The sequence below is a fragment of the Heloderma suspectum genome, chromosome 4 (genome assembly GCF_057233095.1).
Source record: "Heloderma suspectum isolate Gila_16-S chromosome 4, 16-S_ref, whole genome shotgun sequence".
Lineage (NCBI taxonomy): Eukaryota > Metazoa > Chordata > Lepidosauria > Squamata > Helodermatidae > Heloderma > Heloderma suspectum.
The window spans coordinates 117841663-117869251 of record NC_139461.1 but is presented as its reverse complement, the minus strand read 5'-3'; the positions used below and the strand labels follow the sequence as shown (position 1 = coordinate 117869251).

At 42.1% G+C, this 27589-nt stretch overlaps 1 protein-coding gene across 1 annotated transcript in view; it reads left to right on the top strand.

The window, feature by feature from the left end:
• The first annotated feature begins 436 nt into the window (after positions 1-436).
• Positions 437-27589, top strand: part of CDH20 (cadherin 20) — an 85025-nt gene continuing 57872 nt past the window's right edge. Inside the window, exon 1 of the mRNA XM_084850546.1 lies at positions 437-691. Within this exon, the coding sequence (XP_084706672.1) occupies positions 437-691 (255 nt within the window). The remainder of the gene's footprint in view (positions 692-27589) is intronic.

The window sequence follows — 27589 nt, the reverse complement described above, 5'->3', positions numbered from 1 at the left end:
ACACACACACACACACACACACACACACACGTCCTGTTAACTCAAGTCAGTCAATAATATAGTGAAATCTGGCAGCGGTCTTAGCAAAGTAGCAGTCTTCCTTTCTAGCTATTCAATCATTACCTTCATTTAAGAATGTAGTACTGCAAGTTTTAAGCAAAGAGTCTTCCTTTATATGGAACCTTGTTATCAAATTTTTATGAGGGAGATCAAACACTCCATGACACAGCTTTCTTTTAAAAAAAAGAAAGAAAAAGAACTATAGTCAGAGTTCCTTGTTAGAAACTTGAACTGTAGATTTTCTTTAACTTTACAGGAGACCATTGTCCCTAACGTGGTTGGTTTCATATCACTGAAAAGCTGCTCTTGGAAGTTCCAAAGGCCTACCTATTGGATTCTTTGAAGGACCAGCTCTAAGTCTGAAAACTACCCTAGCATGGCAATGCGGACTTCATGCAGAATGGACAGTACGACGAAGTGGCTTGGATGCAGTATATCCTTAAGTTTTTGCTTAATGATGAACCTCATTACAATTGTATTATCTGGGAGCACCAGACCATCCAGCAAAGACCAAGGAGATAGCCTTTCAGACAGCTTGCTTCTTCATCAGCGAATGAAGAGGAGCTGGGTGTGGAACCAATTCTTTGTTTTGGAAGAATACACTGGGACTGACCCTTTGTACGTGGGAAAGGTAAGCAGCTCAACATGGGATGGGGTATTAGAGTGTTGCTTACATTAAACAAAAATGTATATATGGTACATAAAATGTTATTTATTTGTTATTTCTATAGTGCCTCTGATGGCACTTCACAGAGTAGCATTAGCCACACACATACAAATAATGCACTCCCATGAGGATCTAATAGCTGGGAGAAGCAAAGGTGGCAGGATTGATATATGCAAACAAAATTTACATGCTAAGGCTTAGTTTTGGTTCTGAGGAGGTGAGTTTTGAGGAGAGATTTGAAAAAAGAGGGAGAGGTGGCACCACACAGGTTTTCTGCTCCATTTTCCTTCTGGCAGTGTATTTGTGGACATCTAATTTATTTCAGTTCATGAGAATGTCCAACTAGTCTCACTTTGAACTGTGAATAATGTCTGTTTTGAGAGGCTGTCAATGATTTGCCTTTTTCATAAAGATCAGCACTAGCAATTATCAATGGTAATTGATGTCACCATTATAAAATCTCAAACAGTCTTTATAAGAACTGCTTCAGTGTCAGAATACAGACTGGTCATATTGATACAGAGGGATTAGGTAGAGACACAGAGGTTGCAGTGGCACAAGTGTCTATGGCCAAGGTTGATGGTAAACCAAAATAAAAAAAAAATAGCCAGCAGATTTTTAAGACCAGGGCTTCATCAAAGGACTTCCTAGTTCACTAGAGTTGCTCCTTATTTCCTCAAGAATGAATGCAGGAAATTTGTGACAAGGTAGCCTGGTGAGAAATGGGTGAGAGATTTGTTGGATGGGTGAGAAATTTGGATGAAATTTGAAATAAGGATGGGTGAGAGATTTGTTGGATGGGTGAGAAATTTGGATGAAATTTGAAATAAGGATGGGTGAGAAATTTGTTGGATGGGTGAGAAATTTGGATGAAATTTGAAATAAGGATGGGTGAGAAATCTGTTCTGTCTGGATTTTTATGCAAATTTACCAGATTTACACCTGCTGAACCAATGAGCCACCCAGAACAGAGTTGAGCACAAAAATTTGCACTTTACTGAATTTAGCACTACAGTTCTCAAATGCAAACGTGAGGGGAAGTGCACACAAAAACCCTTACGCTGTGGGGAACTATGCACTGAAATGTGCACAATAGTGGAAATTACACAGGGAAATGTAGCATTATTGGGAAAATAGCTTGAAAAATGTGTACATTTGGGGAAAGTGTGCATGATGATGCATGCAAATTTTTGTGTGGACTTTTAAAAATGCTGAATCGGGCAAAACTGAACCTAAGGTCAGAAAAATGAGAAATTGAATGGAACGGACAGACTCATTCATCTCTAACCTGAGGTCGGAACTACATGCTATATTAAATGTGCAACTGCTACTGAAAACAGCATCTAATTTCCCTCTATCCCTCTGTAACATCTATTTTATTAATTCATTTATTACATTTCTATACCACCCAATAGCCAAAACTCTCTAGGCGGTTCACAGAAATTAAGACCAGAATACAGCATAAAAGCAATACAAAATATAAAAGCTTAAAATTACAGTATAAAAGTACAATCAGAATTAAACTTAGCAGCAATGCAGAGATTTAAAATACAGTAACAAATTTAAAACAGCAGAGCTAAAAGACTGGAATGCTAAAATTCCTGGGAAAATAAAAAGATCTTCACCTGGCGCTGGAAAGAGCATAACGTAGGCATCAGGTGAACCTCTCTAGGGAGCTCATTCCACAACCAGGGTGCCACAGCAGAAAAGGCTGTCTTCCTGGTAGCAACCCACCTCACTTCATTTGGCAGGGGCTCCAGGAGAAGGACCACTGACAATGATCTTAGGGTCTGGGCAGGTACATATTGGAGGAGGTGATCCATCAGATAACCTGGCCCCAAACCATTTAGGGCTTTAAATGTTAATACCAGCACTTTGGATCGGTCCCAGATGTGGACTGGCAGCCAGTGCAGCTGGAAGAGTACTAGCATCTAGAATAACGTATCTGTTTCCAGGTACCACAATGCTTTGCATTTCCTTCCCCAGCAGTGAGAGACAATGAAACACAGCAGGAGAAGGTAAATGCATGCTATTGTGATATTAAAATGACTAAGTTGCTCTAGATGTTACTGGGGGTGAGGACATGCATGATGAAATTGTCTCTTTGGTACTGGAGTTTTTGGCATGTCAATGTAATGTGCATATCCAGCCTGATTTTTTTCAGCCTTCATATGCTTTATGTTGTCCTTTCATTAATGAAAGCAAGCACGGTGTACTTTTCTGAGTTTGAATGAAAATAATCATAGTTCCTAAATGAACGGTTGGTTGGTTGGTTGGTTGGCTGGCTCAGAGGTCTGATCCAGGCCTACCAGTGGAACCAGCACACAAGCACCACCTCTGCTGTAGGCCAAAATCACACTGTCGACTGCCAAAACAAAATCCAAAAATTGACCATATGATTCTGGCTTATGCACGTATGAGTTTACATACGTAGGGTTCATTCAGACAGGCTATGCCTGTGTAGATCTCAGATCAGATCCTTGTAGCATTGATTGAACAGGCCCAGTGTTAATAATAGTGGGGAATTAGGTACAGTCTATTCTTTACTCATAAGCTAGTTATGAAACACCAGAGCCTATTTTGAGTCGTTGGGGTGTGACCAGCACCCCAGTAGCCCATTCACTCACATTTAAGGTCATAACCATTTCTAATAAGACGTTGCATGCTCCTGGGGTAGCTTAGATGGAAACTGCCACCCACTGGGAATTAATCATCATGAGGTATTTTCCTGCTTATAGAGAGAAAAATAATTTTACATTTAGGAACTGATTTTATTATTTTAAAAAAATATTTTAAAATAGTGGTTAAAAACATATAAAATTATGAAAATATTCAGATAGATAGACAGACAGAAGCAGCAGCAAGTATGGAAAAGAAAATACTCCGAGTTCATTTGTCACAAAACAGATACATTATCAGGCTCGAGTATAGAATAACACTTCGACCAAAGAGTTTTGTAAGCCACTGCTGCCTTTCTGATAAAACTCCAAAAGATGACAAGACTTGGTAGTTTCATGCAGGCCATTTCCCTCAGGCTCCCATCGCAAATCCATAAAATACTACTTCCTCAGCTCTGGTCAATTGTTTTACTTGATGCTCAAGGTCTTGATAATACTTAACATTCTCCTCAGCAACCCTCTCCAGTCCTCCCAGCAGATATTCCCAATGTAATGTTACAACTACAACTACTGCCTCATTGTTGTTCAGTCGTTCAGTCATGTCCGACTCTTCGTGACCCCATGGACCATAGCACGCCAGGCCTTCCTGTCCTGCGCTCTCTCCTGGAGTGTGCTCAAGTTCATATTCATTGCATCGGTGAGGCTATCTAGCCATCTCATCCTCTGTCATCCCCTTCTCCTTTTGCCTTCAGTCTTTCCCAGCATCAGGGTCTTTTCCAGAGAGTTTTCTCTTCGCATTAGGTGGCCAAAATATTTGAGCTTCAGCTTCAGTATCTGTCCTTCCAATGAGCACTCAGGGTTGATTTCCTTTAGGATGGACTGATTTGACCTCCTTGCAGTCCAGGGGACTCGTAGGAGTCTTCTCCAGCACCACAGTTCGAAAGCATCAATTCTTCGGTGCTCAGCCTTCCTTATAGTCCAGCTCTCACAGCCATACATTACTACTGGGAAAACCATAGCTTTGATTAGACGGACCTTTGTCAGCAAGGTGATGTCTCTGCTTCTTACTAGGCTGTCTAGGTTTGCCGTAGCTTTCCTCCCAAGGAGCAAGCATCTTTTAATTTCATGGCTACAGTCATCATCTGCGGTGATCTTGGAGCCCAAGGAAGTAAACTTTGTCACTGCTTCCATTTCTTCCCCTTCTATATGCCAGGAAGTGATGGAGCCAGATGCCATGATCTTCGTTTTTTTAATGTTGAGTTTCAAATCAGCTTTTGCACTCTCCTCTTTCACCCTCAACAAGAGGCTCTTGAGATCCTCTTCACTTTCTGCCATTAGGGTGGTATCGTCTGCATATCGGAGGTTGTTGATAATTCTCCCAGCAATCTTAATTCCGACCTGTGATTCATCCAACCCGGCGTTTCTCATGATGTACTCTGCATATAAGTTAAATAAGCAGGGTGACAATATGCAGCCTTGTCGTACTCCTTTCCCAATTTTGAACCACTCGGTTGTTCCATCTCTGGTTCTTACTGTTGCTTCTTGACCCTCGTACAGGTTTCTCAGGAGACAGGTAAGGTGGTCTGGTACTCCCATCACTTTAAGAATTTGCCACAGTTTGTTGTGATCCACACAATCAAAGGCTTTAGCGTAGTCAATGAAGCAGAAATAGACGTTTTTCTGGAATTCTCTTGCTTTCTCCATGATCCAGCGAATTGATCTCTAGTTCCTCTGCCTCTTTGAAACCCAGCTTGTACTTCCGGTAGTTCTCGGTTCGCATACTGCTGAAGCCTAGCTTGTAGAATTTTGAGCATCACCTTGCTGGCATGTGAAATGAGCGCAATTGTGCGGTAGTTTGAACACTCTTTGGCATTGCCCTTCTTTGGAATTGGAATGTAAACTGACCTTTTCCAGTCTTGCGGCCATTGTTGAGTGTTCCAAATTTGTTGGCATATTGAATGCAGCACTTTAACAGCATCATCTTTTAGGATTTTAAATAGCTCAGCTGGAATACTGTCATCTCCGCTAGCTTTGTTGTTACTAATGCTTCCAAAGGCCCACTTGACTTCACTCTCGAGGATGTCCGGCTCAAGTTCAGTGGCCGCACTATCATGGCTATCAGGGACATTAAGATCTTTCCTGTATAGTTCTTCTGTGTATTCTTGCCACCTCTTCTTCATCTCATCTGCTTCTGTTAGGTCCCTGCCTTCTTTGTCCTTTATCATGCCCGTCTTTGCACAAAACGTTCCCTTGAGATCTCCAATTTTCTTGAAGAGATCTCTAGTCTTTCCCATTCTGTTGTTTTCCTCGACTTCTTTGCATTGTTCATTTAAGAAGGCCTTCTCGTCTCTCCTTGCTATTCTCTGGAACTCTGCATTCAGTTGGATATATCTTCCCCTTTACTCCTTGCTTTTCGCTTCTCTTCTTTCTTCAGCTACTTGTAAAGCCTCATCAGACAGCCACTTGGCTTTCTTGCATTTCTTTTTCTTTGGGATGGATTTCGTTGCTGCCTCCTGAACAATGTTACGGACCTCCGTCCATAGTTCCTCAGGCACTCTGTCTATCAGGTTTAATCCCTGAAATCTATTCCTCACCTCCACTGTATATTCATCAGGGATATGATTTAGGTCATACCTGAATGGTTTAGTGGTTTTCCCTACGTTCTTCAATTTCAGCTGAAATTTTGCAACAAGAAGCTCATGATCTGAGCCACAGTCAGCTCCAGGTCTTGTTTTCACTGACTGTATAGAGCTTCTCCATCTTTGACTGCAAAGGACATAATCAATCTGATTTCGATATTGACCATCTGGTGATGTCCATGTGTAGAGTCGCCTCTTGTGCTGTTGGAAAAGAGTGTTTGCTATGATCAGCGTGTTCTCCTGGCAAAACTCTATTAGCTTTTGTCCTGCTTCATTTTGTGCACCAAGGCCATGCCTGCCTGTTATCCCGGTGATTTCTTGACTTCCTACATTAGCATTCCAATCCTCTATGATGAAGAGGACATCTTTTTTTGGTGTTAGTTCTAGAAGGTGTTGTAGGTCTTCATAGAACCGATCAACCTCAGCTTCTTCGGCCTCAGTGGTTGGGGCATAGACTTGAATTACTGTGATGTTGAATGGTTTGCCTTGGATTCGTACTGAGATCATTCTATCATTTTTAAGATTGTACCCCAGTACTGCTTTTCCCACCCTTTTGTTGACTATGAGTGCTACTCCATTTCTTCTTAGGGATTCTTGCCCACAGTAGTAGATATGATGGTCACCTGAATTAAATTTGCCCATGCCTGTCCATTTTAGTTCGCTGATTCCCAAGATGTCGATGTTCAATCTTGCCATCTCATGTTTGACCACCTCTAGCTTACCTTGATTCATTGATCTGACATTCCAGGTTCCTAAACAATATTGTTCTTTACAGCATTGGATTTTCTTTTCACCACCAGACACATCCACAGCTGAGTGTCCTTTCGGGTTTGGCCCAGCCGCTTCACTCTTTCTGGCGCTACTTGGAAATACCCTGTGCTCTTCCCCAGTAGTATATTGGACACCTTCCGACCTGAGGGGCTCATCTTCCGGCGTCATATCTTTTAGCCTTGTGATATGTTCCATGGGGTTTTCTTGGCAAGGATACTGGAGTGGGTTGCCATTTCCTTCTCCAGTGGACCACATTTTGTCAGAACTCTCTGCCATGACCTGTCCACCTTGGGTGGCCCTGCACAGCAAAGCTTATGGCTTCACTGAGTTACGCAAGCCCCTTCGCCACAACAAGGCAGTGATCCTTCGCCAATGCCTCATAGTCATGGACAAAAATTAAATCCAGCTTTCTAAGCTGTTCATGCCTATTTCTCAAGTGGGGCTCATAATACACTACCCACTTGAGTTTGGGGCCCCATCAGCAAGGAGATGACCCCGTTTGTTGTGCCACTGAATCCTGGCATCCTGCACAACTGGACACTGTCCCAGTATGTGCGGACAAGTCTCATACTGAGCTGGGCAGTTTCTACAACTTCTCACCGTGGAGTTGTTTCCCCTGCTGAGGAATTACCTCATTGGGTATACATCAGCACGAAGCTGAAGGCCTGTTATATAGTGTGTCAGTTGTGCCCCTCTGTGACTTGATCCAGTCATTATTAACTGTATCGTTTCAAAAGAAACCTACACTGTTCCCTTGGCATGGATATTTTTGCCACTCCAGAAGCTCTGTCACCTTGCAGTCTAAGGGACTTGGATAAATCTTCCTCTTCCTTGATCTAACACCAGTTTCCAAATACCCCTCTCTCTTTTCCTCCACTGAAACTGGCCACCAAATATCTGGCATGTGTTCCTTTTCCCCTCCAGCCATTAACAGGAGCTTTTTCAACACTTTCCCCAGACCAAGTTTTCTAGCCATCTTTTGTGTAATATCATCAGAAGAATCTGCTATTCTCTGTAATAATTTGGCCTGGATTACTGAAATACTGCTTTCTAGTCGACGCAGACCCAACCCCCCATCTTTGTTCCATACATACATAAGATTTGAATTTAGCTGATAAATTCAGCCACCATTTGACTGCCATTCTGACTTCGTTATCTATCCTTCTTAGTGCAGTTTCCTTTGAACCTGCATGGTTACTAAGAGAGGTCAAGTGGGCAAGCATATATCTTCGTATTGACTCCAGCCACTGGGTTGGTTTTAAGGCCACCCTCTCAACTCTCTCCAGCCAGTTCCTCACCTCAGCCTCATCATCCTATTTGCATAAACCCACCCAGGGGTCCAACTTGATGCCCAGATATTTCTTGACCTCCCCTGGCTGGATCATATGCACCTCTTCTCTGTCTCTCTTCCATGCTGGACAGTTGTTAATTACATACGATTCCTTCACTGGCATAATGGCAAATCCGTGGCACTTCTTGGACTGTATCTTCAGAACAGAAAACTGACAGAGGCTCTGTACTACTTGTAGATTTGTTGTCATACCTTTGTAGCTGTTGCTAACTCTCGCTAGGTCATCAGCGGATGCAAGAGCACATAGCTCCCAATCTGCCCTTTTCACCTACTTTCTCCAGTTTTGTTATTAGCAGATCCATGGGTAAATTAAATAGCAGGGGAGACAATGGATCTTCCTGTTTCACCCCTGTCTGAAGTCTAATTGGTGGGGTATTCTTTCCACCCACCCTTAAAGTTGTTGTCACATCTGTGTAAGAGTCTACAATTAATACTATTATGTGGTCATCCATCTTCTGTTGCATGAGAACCCATTCAATACGATCATGCAAGATTGAATTGAAGGCCTTTGCTTTATCGATGAGAACAACTTCAAGATCCTTTTTGCAACCTTTTGTCCACTTTATAAGATGTGCCAGCCGTAGATTTTATGGACAGTTGGCCAAGGCAAAAAAGCCATGTTGTCTCTTATTATAAGGCATGCACTCCCAATCCTTGCCGTCAAGATCTTCAAAAATAACAGTAATAACAAAGACCCAATAGTTAGGGGTTTCCATTTCCCAATGGATTTCAGTGTTTTCATCCATTGTCTTTGGGATTAGCGTCGATTGATTAGTTTTAATAACTGAAAACTAATCACCCCTATTACAAGGCATAAGTTAAATAGCTCGGCCAGTTTTCCTCCATAAGGGTCATATTTTTTAGATCTTTCACTGTAATGCCATCTGGCCCTGAAGCAGTTTTCCCATTTATCTCACCTGTACACTCTTCAACTTCCTTGTTTGTAATTAGATCTTGAAAGACCATATTGTCTGTTTCTCTCCACAGATAGAAATCTTCCAGTCCACAAAGAGGTGTCACTGACTCTCACTTGTTCTTACAAGCTGTATACACTTCCTCCATAGGAACCTCACACCTAGCCTTTCTTCAGTTGTCCAATATATAGGTGGCTAATGCAGCCCTGTCCATAGAAGGCTCTTGCCCCTGATTATAAGTATACCTCCTCACAGCCCTTTCTCAACCATTTATATCCTTTCTTTCCTCATTTTCTCTTAATTCTCTTCTGTTTCTATTACTCCCTCTCCTAACTGGTTCCGTCTTGGCCCATGGTTGTAACACTGCCAAGGTAACTTCATTAACCAGAGTTCGTATATTCCCACCACCCTGTAGCCAGCAATTTAGCACCACCCCAATACCAGCATGCTGGATTACCTTCCTTTAAGCATCTCCTTAACCTTCCTCCTAAAAACTTATCCTAAACCTTCTACCACTTCCACTGTCTTTTTCTTCTACTTCCCTTACCTCACAGGCTCCTCCACCCTCCTGCTTCTTATCCACTTTCGCTAACAACCTCCTCTTCTCAGATATCTGTTTCGCTGTCTTACACTTCATTTCATCTTCAGTCATCTTACTGATGTTCCTACAGTCAGGGCCAGAAATATTGGAACAAGGATAACTGTTTTGGCAGGTGGCCTCTGTACACCACCACATTGAAGTTGAAAGGAAACACACCCAGATGGGAGCGAAGTCAGGACTGTCACCTGTAATTCAAGGGGTTTGACAAAAGTGAGGCACTAACCATTCAGGATGTACAGCCAGTGGCATGCACACACACACACACACATCGTTGGGGGCTCAGAAGTAATGGAACGAATGGCTGACAAGCAGCTGCATGGCCAGGTGTGACCTGTTTCCTGGGTACTCCATGACCAATCAAGCAGATAAAAGGCCTGGAGGTGGTTCTGAGTGTTACATTTGCATTTGGTAGCTGTTCACTGGAACTCCCAACATGAGGTCCAAAGAGGTGTCCACATGAGTGAAGGAGGCCATCATTAGGCTGAGGAAACAAAATAAACCCATCAGAGAGATAGCAAAAACAGTGGGAGTGGCCAACACAACAGTTTGGAACATCCTGAAAAAGAAGGAATTACCTGGCAAGCTCAGCAACAGCAAAAGGTCTGGCAGACCACGGAAGACAACTAAAGTGGCCAGGACAAGAACGCTCTTGAGGAGGTAGGCATGTCCTTGTCAACATCTACAGTCAAGAGAGGGCTTTATGAATGTAAATACAGAGGCTCCACAACAAGGTGCAAACCACTGGTAACGCTCAAGAACAGACAGGCCAGATTAGCCTTTGCCAGCAAACACCTAAAAAAGCCTGCCCAGTTCTGGAATAAGATTCTTTGGACTGATGAAACCAAAATTAACTTGTACCGGAATGATGGGAAGAGAAAAGTATGGAGAAGGAAAGGAACAGCTCATGATCCAAAGCATACCACATCATCTGTCAAACCTGGTGGAGGCAGTGTTATGGCATGGGCGTGTATGGCTGCCAACAGAGCTGGGTCACTGGTGTTTATTGATGACCTGACTGCTGATAAAAGCAGCAGCAGGATGAATTCTGAAGTGTATAGGGCTATACTTTCTGCTCAGATTCAGCCAAATGCTGCCAAACTGATAGGACGCCGCTTCATATTGCAGATGGATAATGGCCCAAAACATACAGCAAAAGCTACCCAAGAGTTTCTCCAGGCAAAGAAGTGGGCTGTTCTTCAATGGCCAAGTCAGTCACGTGATCACCCAATACAGCATGCTTTTCACTTACTGAAGACAAGACTGAAGGCAGAAAGACCCACAAACAAGCAGCAGCTCTAGACAGCTGCAGTAAAGGCCTGGCAAAGCATCTTGAGGGAGGAAACTCAACATCTGGTCATGTCCATGGGTTCCAGACTTCAGGCAGTCATTGACTGCAAAGGATTTTCATCCAGGTATTAAAGGCGATCCTTAATTTTGAGATGATGTTGGTTTGTTCCATTACTTATGAGCCACCAACGATGGGTGTGTGTGTATGCCACTGGCTGTCCTTCCTGAAGGGTTACAGGCAGCCCCACTTTTGTCAATCCCCTTGAATTACAGCTGAAAGTCCTGACTTCGCTTCCATCTGGGTGTGTTTCCTTTCAACTTCCATGTGGTGGTGTACAGAGGCCAACTGCCAAAACAGTTATCCTTGTTCCAATATTTCTGGCCCTGACTGTATAACCTTCATGCTTAGCACATAACTGAACCAGTATCCCTACCTCTTCCTCAGTCCAGCACTCTTATGCTTCTCCCCTCTGACTGATCTTAAATTCCTTAATTCTTTCCTCATTCTGCAGATTTGGATGCATGTGTCTCTTATGCTGCAACAGTCTACTCTTTGTTCTAAAGTTATCTTCACACAAGTCACATATAAAACTCCCTTTTGAGCTCTTATCTTCCTTTACATGTTGGAATGTGAGTTGATATTGAGTGCACCTTCTCATATAGGCAACAAGACATAGAGAATTCAGTGTTCCTGTGCACTCCTCTCAGGTATCTGTCTAGGGCATTGGGCTTCCCAATTATCTCCTGACTTACCGGACATTTCAGTTTATCATCTGGGAGCCAGATTATTTTAATTAGATCTTTGTCTTCTACTTGCTCTTCTTCCTGCTCTTCCACCTGCTCTTCTACTACTTCAGTCTTTTCTCTCCATTATCATTTGCATCAGTCCTAATAGTCACATAATCTTGATTGATGTTGGTATGTCTTCCCTTGATTGGCAGGAATCTGGTCTGGGCTCATCACTGTCTCTGGGTCTTCTGTATTATGCTCCAGTCTGGAGAGTCCATTCTTCAGTACGCCTCCCAATTCCATCATCAAATGAGTTTCCCTCTGCATGATGCTCCCTTCATACAGCATCCAATTGGGGCTTCCAGCTTGTATTCCCACCAATCTCCATTGATTATCAAGCTTAATCAGTACTCTGTCACTTCCAATATCTGCCCTCTTCCACAGCAGTGAGGCAGATATGCCACCTACCTTCCTAGCAAGGTATAAAGACATAGACACCATACTTGCTGAATTAAAAACAAGGTGGGTGGTGCAATCATTCAACTTGGCCGAGTCTTTTAACAGGGCCACAAAGAAGCAGGGCCACAAGGAGGTAGAGGATCAAAATTATTGGCACCACCCAGTAACTAAGAGAGTCATACTTACTCCTGCCATTACCACCCCATTCTGTTCTCTAATAAAATTCTGTTAAGTTTAAGAATGACAGAACAAATTTAAGAACGTAGTTCAGTAGAGCTCAAGGTTTGCTTCTAGCCTCTATGAATTGATTAGGGATGGATGAATCCATCTATTTCTGATCTGTGTCACTTTCACATATGTTTACCCATAAATCTGCTGGGGCAGGGTTGCTTTAATCTGGAAATTCTCATTGAAGTAGTATTTAAATATGTATTTTAAATTGTATTTTCTCTCAAAATATGTTTTTCCTCAAAATACACATTTATAAATGTATTTTGAAACTGCCAAGAACTGTGTTAGGATATTCAGGAATTGCAAAAGCCCATCATAACCAAGTTCTGATTCACACCTTAATCCAGGAGATACAGGTCAGGTCAGTTAACATCGGAATTCGCAAATATTGAATTCTACAAGTATCGCTACTCTAGATGTAAAGAGTGAGGATCTCTAAGGACCATTCCAGCCAATCTTTATATGCTTCAATAATACACAATGGTATCTAATTTGTGCAAAATCAAGATGTCTTCCTTGCACTAGAGATCTCTTGTAGGGATATTGCATTTTACTGCACGCAAACAGAAATATGTTGCTGGGAGATATGATTCTTCCACAGTTAGTGCATCCATTACTCTTGAGAGAAAGAAAAGTGGGAACTCACCAATCACAGGGAAAGGAAGGAAATAGACCTCCACATGTGTATATATATATATATACACACACACACACACACACACACCAGTTGAGCCTAATGTGTTTTGAAGAGAAGTCTTCCTCAGGGGCACACTTCAACCATTTTGACTGGCAGCACAGCGCCAAACAGGTTTCATGTTTTTACCTCACTGTATAGAAAGGTTTCTCCCCATTGCTTCTTTTAGAATTAAGTTACAACAGTGTACAGGTTGAAATTGATTGTTCAGGAATGCCCCGGAGGAAGACCTCTGTTCAAAACATTGGCTTCCTTTCTTCTTTTTCCTCCGTTGCTCTTGAGGCTGTTGTGCAGATCGAGGTTGCATGAGTGTCACAGGAGCCCACTGGATAGTTCCAGTGACATCACTGGTGATGGGCAAATCAGCATCCCTTCCTTCATACCTGCACCACATTTCTTTTTCTTTTAATATTCCCACAATGGCTGTGTGCTCCTTCAATGTGTTACTGCAGACCTTGAGCTCTGATCTTACGCTTGGCAGCACTGCTACCCTCTCTCTAAAGTTGCTAGTATGTGGCAGCTTAGAACAACCTTTCTCAACCTGGCAACCTCCAGATGTGTTAGTCTGCAGCTCCCGTAACTCCCAGTCTGTATGACCATCAGGGTGATAGGAGTTGTCATCCAACACATCTGGAGTGCACCAGGTTGGGGAAGGCTGGCTTAGAGAGACAAAACACAGCTACCAAGTACCCAGAACAAAAGCTAAAGATCACAAGTTTTTGTTCTGTCCAATCCATGGGCTGATGGAATATTATTAATTGCTAATATATAAAATTATGTGGAGAGAGGGACTAGTTGTCTGAGGCCAAACAAGAGGGGAAGGCCATCATATTCATGCCCTGCTTCTGAAGGCATCCAGCTGTTGCACTAGAATCCAGGGACTAGATGTTGTTATTGTTTATTCGGTCAGTCGCTTCCGACTCTTCGTGACTTCATGGACCAGCCCACACCAGAGCTTCCTGTCGGCTGTCGCCACCCCCAGCTCCCCCAAGGTCGAGTCCGTCACCTCCAGAATATCATCCATCCACCTTGCCCTTGGTCGGCCCCTCTTCCTTTTGCCTTCCACTTTCCCTAGCATCAGCATCTTCTCCAGGGTATCCTGTCTTCTCATTATGTGGCCAAAGTACTTCAGTTTTGCCTTTAAGATCATTCCCTCAAGTTGAGCAGTCTGGCTTTATTTCCTGGAGTATGGACTGGTTTGATCTTCTTGCAGTCCAAGGCAGTCTCAGAATTTTCCTCCAGCACCACAGTTCAAAACCATCTATCTTCCTTTGCTCAGCCTTCCGTATGGTCCAACTCTCACAGCCAAAGGTTTTTAGGGGAATACCATTGCTTGAACTATGCGGACCTTTGTTGTCAGTGTGATGTCTCTGCTCTTCACTATTTTATCAAGGTTTGTCATTGCTCTCCTCCCAAAAGTAAACGTCTTCTGATTTCCTGGCTGCAGTCAGCGTCTGCAGTAATCTTTGTGCCTAGAAAGACAAAGTCTGTCACTGCCTCCACGTTTTCTCCCTCTATTTGCCAGTTATCAATCAAGCTGGTTGCCATAATCTTGGTTTTTTTGAGGTTTAACTGCAACCCAGCTTTTGCACTTCCTTCTTTCACCTTCATCATGAGGTTCCTCAGCTCCTCCTCGCTTCCAGCCATCAAAGTGGTATCATCTGCATATCTAAGATTGTTAATGTTTCTTCCAGCGATTTTAACTCCAGCCTTGGCTTCATCAAGCCCAGCACGTCGCATGATGTGTTCTGCGTACAGGTTGAATAGGTAGGGTGAAAGTATACAACCCTGCCGTACTCTTTTCCCAATCTTAAACCAGTCCGTTGTTCCGTGGTCTGTTGTTACCGTTGCTACTTGGTCGTTATACAGATTCCTCAGGAGGCAGACAAGATGCCTTGGTATCCCCATACCACCAAGAACTTGCCACAATTTGTGATGATCCACACAGTCAAAGGCTTTAGAATAGTCAGTGAAACAGAAATAGATGTTTTTCTGAAACTCCCTGGCTTTCTCCATTATCCAGCAGATATTGGCAATTTGGTCTCTAGTTCCTCTGCCTTTTCTAAACCCAGCTTGTACATCTGGCAATTCTCGTTCCATGAATTACTGGAGTCTACCTTGCAAGATCTTGAGCATTACCTTACTGGCATGTGAAATAAGCGCCACTGTTTGAAAGTTTGAACATTCTTTGGTGCTTCCCTTTTTTGGTATGGGGATATAAGTTGATTTTTTCCAATCAGTTGGCCATTCTTGTGTTTTCCAAATTTGCTGGCATATGGCATGCATCACCTTGACAGCATCATCTTGCAAGATTTTAAACAGTTCAGCTGGGATACCATCATCTCCTGCTGCCTTGTTATTAGCAATGCTTCTTAAGGCCCATTCAACCTCACTCTTCAGGATGTCTGGCTCTAGCTCACTGACCACACCATCAAATCTATCCCCGATATTATTATCCTTCCTATACAGATCTTCCGTATATTCTTGCCATCTTTTCTTGATCTCTTCTGCTTCTGTTAGGTCCTTGCCATCTTTGTTTTTTATCATACCCACTTTTGCCTGGAATTTACCTCTGATGTTTCTGATTTTCTGGAAGAGGTCTCTTGTCCTTCCTATTCTATTACCTTCTTCCGCTTCTGCGCATTGCTTGTTTAAAAATAATTCCTTATCTCTTCTGGCTAACCTCTGGAATTTTGCATTTAATTGGGCATATCTCCCCCTATCACTGTTGCCTTTTGCTTTCCTTCTTTCTTGGGCTGCTTCCAGTGTCTCAGCAGACAGCCATCTTGCCTTCTTGGTTTTCTTTTTCTTTGGGACGTTTTTTGTTGCCGCCTCCTGAACAATGTTGCAAACTTCTGTCCATAGTTCTCCCGGGACCCTATCTACTAAATCTAGTCCCTTAAATTTATTCTTCACCTTCACTGCATATTCATGAGGAATATTAGTGAGCTCATATCTAACTGATCTGTGGGTCTTCCCTATTCTCTTTAGTCTGATTCTAAATTGTGCAATAAGAAGTTCATGAGCAATTCTTATGGGGATCTGATCCTCAGAATTACTTCATCAAGCCTGCAATTCAGACTACCACTTTCTGTGCTTGTTGATGGCTCTTCTTGTCAACTTCACTTAAGTGTCATTGTACGGGGAAATCTGAAGGCTAAAATTTCAGGGTCCCTGTTATTGGATACCTAGGGACACTTATTTTAGACAGCCTCAGCTTGGCCAGAATTTTGCAGGTGAGGCTCCTTCAAGAACTTGAGCTAGAATGTTCATGTCCATTCAGATTTACTTCAATTCTATAAATAAGGACTAAAACAATGACATAAGCTAAATGCATTCATTAAGAAAGATAAAGGAAGTTGAACACACTTGCAAACCTTTCAGCCAAGCCAAACAAATACATACTCACACATCCTACAGCTGTACGCGTGTCATTCACACCATACTTTACCAGTAAAGGAAGGATCTTCTCTCACTGGCAAAGGGAACCTTCTCACAATACAGGACCCCCAAGGGGCCCTGAACTGGGAGGGACTCATTTTTGTCTTCATTATACTCAGACTTAAATTCATTTCCAAACTTGGTAACCTCCTTATTACATGTTATAAAATTCTGAAATCGATTGGCCTGTGTCACATTTAAGGTCCCTCTCTCTTCATAATTCAACCTTTCCCCAAAGTACTCCTCCCTATTTCTGACCCATGTTGTTCTAGACTTAGTTCTGCTTTCAGCTTCTTTTTACTTCTCTCTTTTTCCTAGACAGGGGATTCTGAAACCACAATATGTTCTTTTCTATGAACCCTTACCTGTTACCTAATTCCCTTATAAGGATACAGACAGTTGGAAGGTTATCAAGACATCTGTTATCAATTTATATATAGCATCTAGCAAGCTTCTAATACAATAACTCTTGTTCCCCTATCTGCCCCGTTACACATTAAAGCATTACCTCCACTTATAGGTACTATCTCTTAATCCCCCTTCAGCATGCTCTCACAGCCCTTAAACCCCCCTGCACCCCAAAAGCTGTGCCTCCCCCATATATGCATACTCCTCATAATTAAAAAAAGGTAAAGGTGTCCCCAACCAGTCGTGTCCGACTCTAGGGTGTGGTGCTCATCTCCATTTGTAAGCCGAAGAGCCAGCGCTGTCCGAAGACGCTTCCGTGGTCATGTGGCTGGCATGAATGAACACCAAGGTGCACGGAACACTGTTACCTTTCCCGCTGAAGCGGTACCTATTTATCTACTTGCAATTTCTTGCTTTTGAACTGCTAGGTTGGCAGAAGCTGGGACTGAAGACGGGAGCTCACTCCGTCACGCAGCACTCGGGTCTCGAACTGCTGTCCTGCCGACCTTCCGGTCTTCAGTTCAGCATCTTAACCACTAAGCCACCGTGGCCATACTCCTCATAATAGCTCTATATTAAATGAAAAAAAAAAAACAAGGAACAAAAAATCCTTACATCATGGATTAAATTCTGACTTAGCACACCAGTATTAAAACTTCAAAATTATGATTTGGTTGGCACATTATTAAATTAGAATCAGTTGGGTGAGTTGATATAACTCTCAAATGACCACCAGGCAATGAAAATAAACACAAAATATGATAGTTTGGATCACCCCAGATTGCATATTCCTTCTCCTTTTATGAATGTTTGAGTTCACTTTATTCTTATGACAGCAGAATCCAATTCAGATATATTACTTATGACAGTACTTTTGTGTTCTGCATGCAAAATAGAGGATGATTTTCCACTTAAGTTTTATTTTGAGACCTAGGAACAACACACACTGTGTTTCCTATATAATTTGGAAAGTGTTTAGATAAAACTAGAGCTAGGGTATTTTTTGTTTGTCAGCCAGCTTCAATTCTTGCCTTTTTGTTCCAAGACTCAAAAGTCTTGCCTAGTACAAACATCGCATGCTTGCTTGCTTGCGTGGTGGTGGTGGTGGTATGTGTGTGTGTGCATTGCAGCATTCTTTTTTTATAACAAATATGCCCTGAAAACCTACATAGTTCATTTTACAATCTTGCATACTGTTTGCCAGAGCAATCATCTCATAAATTCTTAGACTGTATTTTCAGCACATACTGGGATCATAATATGAACTAAAAGGCATCTGTACGATTGCTTTATTTATATATTATACTAGTGTTGTGCCAAAAATTTCTCCCACATTTTTTTCGACCATTCTCATTCAATTTGATAGAGAAGACATTGCTTTCAAAAAGAAATTCAAAGGAGAAGAAATTTCAGAGAAATTATCATGGGTTGGGTTTGGGGTTCTTGGGCTTACCTTACTTACAGCATGGCTGAGGAGTGTGCATGAGTGTCCTGTCTGTCATTGTACAGTAAACTCTGTGGCAGCCTGTAGCCTCCTCAGCTTCAGTTGAAGCCATCATGAGGCTATTCTTCCCATGAGGTCTTTTCAGTTCAGGAAATGCAATGGCCTGGGAGGCTGCAGAGCAATGGAAAGACGTGTAACACAGAGAGAAAAAACACAGAGCACCCTCAGCCATCTTGCAGTGGTTAGGTAAGTTCAAAAATACCACCAAAAGAAATTCAAAATTCTGTCTCAGGAAACTGGGAGCCTCAACACAGTTGATGCCTTTGCCACTTACAGAAGCAGTGCAATAAACAAAAAACACTTAGGGAAAAAAAGAGAAGCTGTGCTACAAGCCCTGCCAATAGTGAGCCGTATCTGTGAGAAACTGCTGGAGAATTTCTCCTCCGCCAGGAGAAATGCAGTTCAATTGTCTCCCCAGTTTCTCTGCCCACAAATAGGCTAGAGAATTTTGAGAGGCCATTTGTGCGCAGCTCTATATTATACGAAGGATGGGATACAAAGATCTATGTAAGGCCTGCCAATGGGCCTGAGTGTGTCTACTGAGATGGTGTGTGTTTTTTCTTTTAAAAAAACAGCTTTGGAAAGTTGCCTTCTACATTTCAGAAGTGGCTCAATATGGAGCATAAGAGGCTGCTGTCCAAGAAACACAAGCCTAAAGTCTCCTTGGTCATGTGGCACTAGTTGTGTGGTTCTTGGGAGCCAGGTTCCATCATTAGCATCTGAGTTAAAAGGATCTCGAGTCCTGGGGAAATAACTCTGCCTGAGCCTTGGAGAATTGCTGCCCATCAGTCTAGAGAGTATGGGGTACCGGACACCATGGTACAGCAGCCTTCCCCTGCTGGTGTCCTCCAGATGTTGTGTACTTCAACTCCCATCAGCCCCAGCCAGCATGGGCAATGATCAGGAATGTTGGGAGTTGTAGTCCAGAACATTTGGAGGTCACCAGGTCAGGGAAGACAAAGACACTCTGGGAAGGTGCAGAGCAGATCCTGTTCTGCTAAAGTTCACATGAACAAAGAGTTCAGGAGTAAAAGTATATTAATACTTGATTGTGTACTCCTCTTCCCCTGTTGGGACTTGAAGAGATATGCAGTGAGAAGGTGATACTCAAGAATACTCCTATTAAGGCGACCCTGGACATCAGCTGATCACAATGCCACTGTTCTACGCCATGTATACATATACTAAGATGACCCTACTTTTCAAGATCATATATGATCATGTTTACTAAATTCCACATAAACAGTAATAGTGAGTCATTTTTTAAATAGAATTACACTTCTGTAAAACCTATCTCACAAAACCCTTCATCTGGATGTATCCAGTATTACATCAAAGGCTGGCTTGGTTAAAAATAAACCCCCAAACCAACATTTTTAAGGCTTCTTAATAGAACAAAACAAATCTTACTGTATTTCTTAATGGGTCATGTCCTCCCCACAGATTACTCAAGTGGTCTTATTGATTTTAAATAGAGTTCTTTTCTAGGACAGCAGATCAGCAGTGGCTATTTGCTTCCGTGATTTAAGTGCAGCATTAAAACCTTCTAAAATACTGGCTACACAAAGGCATAAAACAGTGGCTACATAGAGGCATAAATATAAATAAGTGTGTGTGTATTGATGTTTTTTTTAAAAAAAATCACAGGTGGACACTACTATGGCATCAAAATTGCTGTAACAAGCAATTTTGTAAAAAAGCATGCATAGATTTACTTTTTGCAAACATAGCTTTTCTTCCCATTTTGTAGCAGTACCTGTGTATGCAAATAAAAGTGTTCACTAATATTGAGAAGGAAGCTCATTCAATTTTTATTTTACCAGAGTTTTCATTCAATTCTGAAGAGAAATGCCTGAATTTAACCCTGAAAGCTTCAATATTTCTACAATATGATCGAGACAAAGCTACTTATTGGGGGTAAAATCCAATTAACTGAAAGAATGGCTTCCATCAGCAGAATGGGGAGAGAGGCAATTCCCCAGTCCACCTTCAAAAACTTATCTGGAGAGTTGGGGGACCCACCAGGCCAGATTTGGGGGAATTTGGTGGTTGTGGGATCATACTTACTTTGCCAAAAAAAAAAAAAAAGCTCTTCCCATTCTTAGCAAAACACATTCATAGTTTTTCAGTACTGTTCTTCACAGCACCATTTTCCTTTTTCTTCTTTGCCCTCTTTTTACCCACATTAATCCTATATTGGCTTTTGCACCCCACATAATTTCATCAATAATACCATGATGCTGCATATGAGGCCAGGGGAACCACGGGGGACTAGACTGGGACCCCAGGAGGGCAAGATTTAGTTTCCTGGCTTGAGGTTCTTCACCCCTGCATTTAAGGGTGGTGGGTACAAATAAGAATGAAAATGGTGCCAAGAAAGAGCCTTAGAGTATGTGGGTGCCAGATGTTCCTATTATGTACTCGGGCACCCGGCAAAATGATACAGGGTCCATAGCATCTGGGATGCTGCCATTTCTGGAGATAGGAAGCAATAAAGGTCTCTATTTCACTGCAGCTAGATAAAAGAAGGGGCAGTTGTGGTGGCAGAGAGTGATGACAACAGGGTGAGTTCCTGATGAGCTGAGCCTAAACCTTGTTGTAGTTTGGGCTTGGCTTGTAATTAGTTTCAAACTCATACATTCACCATTACAAGCTCCCTAATTTCAAACTGTACTAATTATAAGATGTCACTACCTGTATCCTGCACAGGGGGCAGTCAGTATTCGAGTGCCTGTGTCTGGCTATTCAGCATCATAGATTCATAAGCTATGTCTGTGCTGCAGACCACGTTACTGCAGTTTAGTTAGCTGTTGGTTCAAATAATAATAAACAAATACTGTCAATAGCCAATTATGTCCATACATGCTTGAATCCTGTCAATTACAAAACAGAACTAGATTCTGCATACTAAAAGGAACACCAGTAGTTTTTAACAGCCTCAAGTGAAAAACTATAGCAGCAGTGAGTATGATGAAGACTTAGAGGGGAGGGGAAAAGAGGGAAGTCATTGTAGAAGACCTCCTCTGGCAGAATTGACAACACTTCCATCACATTCCTCCTGTTTATCTCAGTAAATTGGAGGGCCTTTCAGTTTCACAAGAAAGCCTGAACTTGTAGAAGACTCAGTTAGTAAAAGTTCAGTACTTAGAACAACAACAAAAAGTTAGAAGAAAAGTTTGAATACAGTTCCCATTATATGTTTGAACCGTTACCACAAAATAGAGAGGCAGTACAAAGGGTTAACATTCTGCCCAGTAGTAGAGCTGGATGATATCAGGATGATGTCATCAAGAGGACCATGACATCAGCCTTGTTTGTGACTTAGCAAAGCACTTGGAAAAGCCAGACCTATCTCTCTTAATGATACAAATGCCATTCTCCCAACCTTGTTTCTTTGCTAAGGAAACTTTTGAGACCATAGGAGGATCTTGTATGCTTGCAATTGAAGGGGGGAAAGACAAAGGGTGGGTGGGGTTTTTTTTCCTATCTAGGGACCAAATTTCATTTCATTACATTCTACACACCTCGGCATAAGAATTGTCTTCATGGATCACCATCTAGTCTACCATTTTGTCTCTAATAGGCCATCCAGATACCTGTGAACACTCAGAACCAGGACACAGTGGCTTTTCCCTGTTGTTACCCCCAGCAACTTGTATTCAGAAACAGACTGCCTCTGACTTTGCCCCATGTTTTCTGCCTCTAACCCATATCTCCCTGGTAAAGTCTGGCTAAAAAAATGCATGATGTGGCAGCATCACATTCAGTATTTCCTTCTCTTCCATAGAAGACAGGAGAGCACTGAACACAAAAACATCCAAACATTACCTGGAAAATATAGTATGTAGATGGTAGGAATACATGGGTTGGTGGCATCCATTTGTCCCCCTGTCAACTCTAGTTCAGCCCAAAGTCATTATAGGCCAGCGGTAGGCAGCCCAGTGACCTGATGTTTTGGACTACAACTCCTACAATCCCTTAACATTGTCCTTCCTGGGAATTATAGCCCAAAGGATCTGGAGGGCCCCAGGTTGCTTACCCCTGCTATAGGCTCTTTTATGAAAGGAGATGTCAGCTCTAAATGTAGAACTAGTAGTCTGCCCTTCATCTATTCCTGTCACTAGCTCTTCTTTTTTTCCTTTTCCTTTTTGGTATTTGCTGGTACAGCTCAGGTGTTTATGATCGTGTTTTGAGCCTTAGGGCCAAGCAATATGTGACTGTAACTGTATAGTTCAATGCTCTGACTTGGTCTAAGAGAACTTCCTAATCCACCTTGAACTTCTATATGCAGCATATCTGCTGGGGAGGAATCCAAATAATTTTTTTCTCTTTTTTCCAAAGAGCACATACTCTCGCACTGCCTGAACGCAACAGAACTTGTTTGGAACACAGATCTCATAATGTGGTATAACCTTGATTGCAGAGTAAAATGCTGATCCTACATTCTTATTTTGACATTTTAGTCATCTTGATCTATTCCAAGGGAATGCACTAGCAACGAGCTTAGAACACAGGCCTTAGCTAAACAGAAATATATGGAGTTTTGTAATATATTTCCTCAATCCCAGCTGCAGTATTGCTGATTCAGGGTATGACCTACACAATGTCTTCTGAATTCAATAAAAGCAGGAGCAGAGTTTATGTGGACCAAAAGCAGGATGTGGATTGGTTGGGAAGAACAACATTCCCCAAAGATGCATTGAGTCATTAGGTCAGGCCTTCTGCTTACCGTGACTTGGTATTCACCTCTTTCAGTCAATAAAACCCCACCGTCACAGAACCAGTGATAATTTGATCCCTCATAGGGATATAAGGATGATCAGACAAGGGGTATGATGCAGTCTATTGGTTTATGAATCAGGAAAATTTGTAAAATTATTTTGAGTCTGATTATAAGTGTCCCAAGAGATGTGGCTATACATTTCTTCTTTTTTGCATTAGTATTTCATAGTCTTGGTTTGGTTCCCATTTTCCAGCAGGTTTTCTCCTTCTTAAGTTCTTAAGCCGTTTCCATAATGTAGCATTGGTATGAATTTACCTCTCATCTCCTCCTCTGTGTTTCCTGCATTTGGGACAGCATGCTGTTCTAAGGATATGTTGAAAGTTGTTATACAATGGCTTATTATATGGGATGCAAAGGACTGAGCATCCATTCTGCGCCAACCTCCAGTATAGTGGGATGCTTCATTCATGTAATCCAAAGGACTGGGGGTGGGGGGAGAGCCTCATTCATATGTAATTCAGATTTAATAAATAAATATTAATAAATAATAAATAAAATTAACAAGCTTAAGCTTTTCTTCTTTTAGATTTCCCTTTCAGAATTATTGCGCTTCAGTTTAATGGTTTGTGTTGCATTGCTTGGCAGCTGGAAAAAGTTGAAACAATGGGTCAGAAGTTCCATAAAGGGGGGTGGGGAGACACAGCCCTGAAAATGAGGAAATTCTTCAGTGTGCACCAGGAACACATTTGCCTCATTTGTACCTAAAAGGTCCTGTCTGGGAGGTATGTCTCCTGTCACAAGGTATGCCTCCCAGATCAAAAGAGACATATCCCTTTCTCCTAGTCTCATCTGAAATGAATAATGTGACCATGTAAATGCAGCTACTATAGACTTTATTAATCCTTGTTACAACATAGGATCATTCAAGTCAGTAGCTGCAGGATCAGGATCACTTCTTGGGAATTATAATAAGTAGTTGTAGGATAAAGCCTAAAATCTCTGGAGCAATAAAGTGGCTGCAGGGGCTAGGATGAAAAATCACAGAGTGTGGTAAGTAGCTTCAGGACCAGGATGGATGCATGCTGGGTGATAAGGGTAAGTGTCTGCAGGATCAGGCTGGATGCCTATTTCATAATACAAGTAAGTATTGACAGAATGAGGATGATGTCTACAGTGCAGGTAAATAGCTGCAGGGCTAGAGTAAATGTTCATGGAGCAATAAAGGTAAGTAGCTGTAGGGTCAGAGAGAAAGTTTACATAATTATGCTAGATGTTGATGAGTAGCTGTAGAGTCAGGATGATGCTGCTGAGCATGCTGGGGAATTGAGCAAGTCTTTTTGTTGTCTCCTGACTGCGCTGGAATGCCTCTCCTGTGTTTCCTAGCAGCTGTTCCTCTGCTTCCGCTCTTTGGCCTTCTAGGGAGCCAGCTACTCTTTTCCCCTTTCTATTATATCCCTCCTTACCTTCTGTTCTTCAGCTGCACTTTCCAGCCACTCCTCCTCAGTCTTTTTGCACTAGCTCTGTCATTCTTCTCTCTCTGAACTTCTAGCATTCAGAGTTTTATCCTGTGCTTCTGCCCCATCCCCTCCTTCTCCCTCAGAATCCTTGAGCCATTTAAAGATTCCCTGCCCTGATTCCCTTTCCTTCTGTTTAACTAGCCCTAACTGTGGCTGGCTACATTTACTGGCCAACAAGGAATACCTGGGGGATTGTACAGTGACCTGCAATGGCTCCTCACAGCCTTCAAATACCTGCTAGATGAAGAGGGCTTGGTTTCTCATTAAATGTAATCATGTTTACGGGAACTTTTTCTCCATCACCCCTAACACTGACAACGTAGCTCCAATCTTTTCCAAATGTGGGAGGTATGATACTCAGAGGGACTACTAGAAGCCCCTGAAAATATGTCATTTGGATGCAGAGCTCCAAAGTTATATATCCATGTCAGTTCAAAGAATGATAGCCAGACTAATTCATTCCCTGAACTTTTCACCCAAGATTTCAAGCTGAGAAAATTAAAAGGTTTTACCTCCCTCCCTGCTTTGTCTCTGATATGAGCATTCCTTGTCTGATCTTTCTGAAACTTGACAGGTATGATGCTGTTGTTGAGTATTGCAAATTTGTTGCCATTTGGGTGCAAACCTCCAGAGCCGTACATGGCAAAATTGGCTTGGTCTGTCATTGAAAATAATGCGTTTCTGGCTATTACCCCTTTTTAATTGTTCCTCAGATGGGGGACTTTTTCTCTATGCTCCCTGATGTTTGGCAGGCATATAGTCGAACACCTGCAAATTTCATTCCATTCATATTTGAAATGTCAGAGTTATAGGTGGTAGAAGATAGGATGGATCTCCCATTGAATATAATGATTTCCCCGAAAAAATGAATTGAAATCCTAATGATAAATGAAGTAATACCAAATTAAATAACTACAAATGAAAATCTTATAAATGAAAGAAATTATAAGAATACTTTTAAATCCAAAAAATGAAAGGGGGAAAAAACAGAAAAATTTCCAGTGCACATCTCAACAGTACACATACATATACACATAAATTGGGTGAGTGCCAGCATCTAAACTAGGGCAACCTAAGACTTTCCAGATGTTTTGACCTACCATGTTTCTGGGATTTGGATGGCAGCATTTAGAGGTTGATTAAGAAATGGCTGAAACATTTGCAGTTTATGAGTTTTGTAGCACACTTCCTTACTCCATATCCCAGGCCCATTTCAGAGTTTAGAATAGTTGCAATGGTAGCAGACACACCAAGCAAGTGGAAACTACCTTATACTATGTTTCTGGATTTCAGAGGAAAGAAGACAGTTCTCTAGAATGAGTCAACCGATGGGTTCTTAGGAAGCATCCTTGCTAAAATCTCTGTTTGGTACTCATAGAAACTGAAAAAAGGCCTAACAAGCTGTGTACATTTCGCTGCTCGGACTGGGTGGTGGGACCATTTGACCCAGCAGTTTTATACACCCATTTAATTGTTCTAGGCTGTGCTTCGGTGAGGCATTTCCATATGTGTGGCTGTGTCTTCCTCAGTCTTCACTGGCAGCTACAGCAAGGTTCTGTGTATTAACAAAGCTCCATCAGACGGATTGCATGGACACATCAGACCTTGTACAGTGGTCCTAGAGGATTGTCTAGACTAGCAGCTGCCCTGGGGTCAATAGGATGTAAACAGATTCTCTCCCCTTCTCTCAACTCCACTACCAGCAAGCCACTACTTGGAACATCTTAGGGAGAATTAGCTAAGTGGAATGTGTGCCAGAACCTTTTTAGAGTAAACATATCTCTGAAAGGTACCTGGACTGTATGGATGTTTATAGACAGGCAGACAGACAGACAGACAGACTTCTTCTGATGGAGAAAGTTAGAAGTGAGGAAACAATCCAGTAGAATATGTTTTACCAATATTCAGTTCTCAAAGCATTGTTGCTATTGTTGACAGCGACCTGGTGCGCACAACATGATAGCTTAATCTAGCTGCGGTGGCTACTATATCATGCCAGGTGCCCATGGGCACCCCTGCTTGCCATGGTTTTCTGTGTTGTGCGTACCCAGCATCTTGGGTTGTTTGACAGGTTAGGCAACACTCAAATAACCCTAAAATGAGGTATAGGTTTTTTGTGGGTTGTCTACTGCCTCATACAACTCAAGACACTGGGTTTGCATGACATGGCAAGCTATGAGCCCGCCGCTACCACTATTTACATATTCAAAATGGTGGCCAGCATGCTCTGCTAAGCCCCATGGGGAAAATAACCTATAGTGGCTTAGTGCTAGATGTGAACAGCCCCATTGACTAAAGGCCAAACTACATGTTATGAGAATTGCATAGCGTGTAACTATGTGTCATAGTTTTCTTTATTCTCGTGTAAATTTGTGTGGCCCCAATTTGGATCAGGACCATGGCACCCCTTTCCCCACACATACCTATCTTTTTCCTGAAATTCCACAACCACCACCCCATGGCGGGGAAAGGTGAAAAAAGTCTCCATTGACTCCAATGGGGATGGAATTCTACTCCGTGGGCATAGAATTTGGGGGGAAAGCAGGGGGAAGGTTTAACACTCTCCTCACAAAGTGGCATGGTCCTAATCTGAATCAGGTCCATGCACACTTACACAAGAGATTCCAAGAAACTGGAGCAATGCTGGCATGAGAAGTAGAGATATACAGATTTTGTTCAATCCATTCTGTTTTAGTGTCATGGATTGTCAGGTGACTTTTTTCTGTTGTCTGTTCATTACCAGAATTGAATTTTTTGTATGAGAATTTACTTGGTTTGCAAATGCACATTTGCACTAAGGCAACCCAGCACTAATGCACATTAGAATAAGGGTGCATTTGCAAATGAATAAATTGTGTGAATCCCCTCCAAAAGTTTTTTTAAAAACCCATCCACAAAATCCACATGCAGCTTCACTGAGGAATCCCCAGGTCAGATTCATAGAAATCCGAATTCATTGGAATCCAATGCAGCTT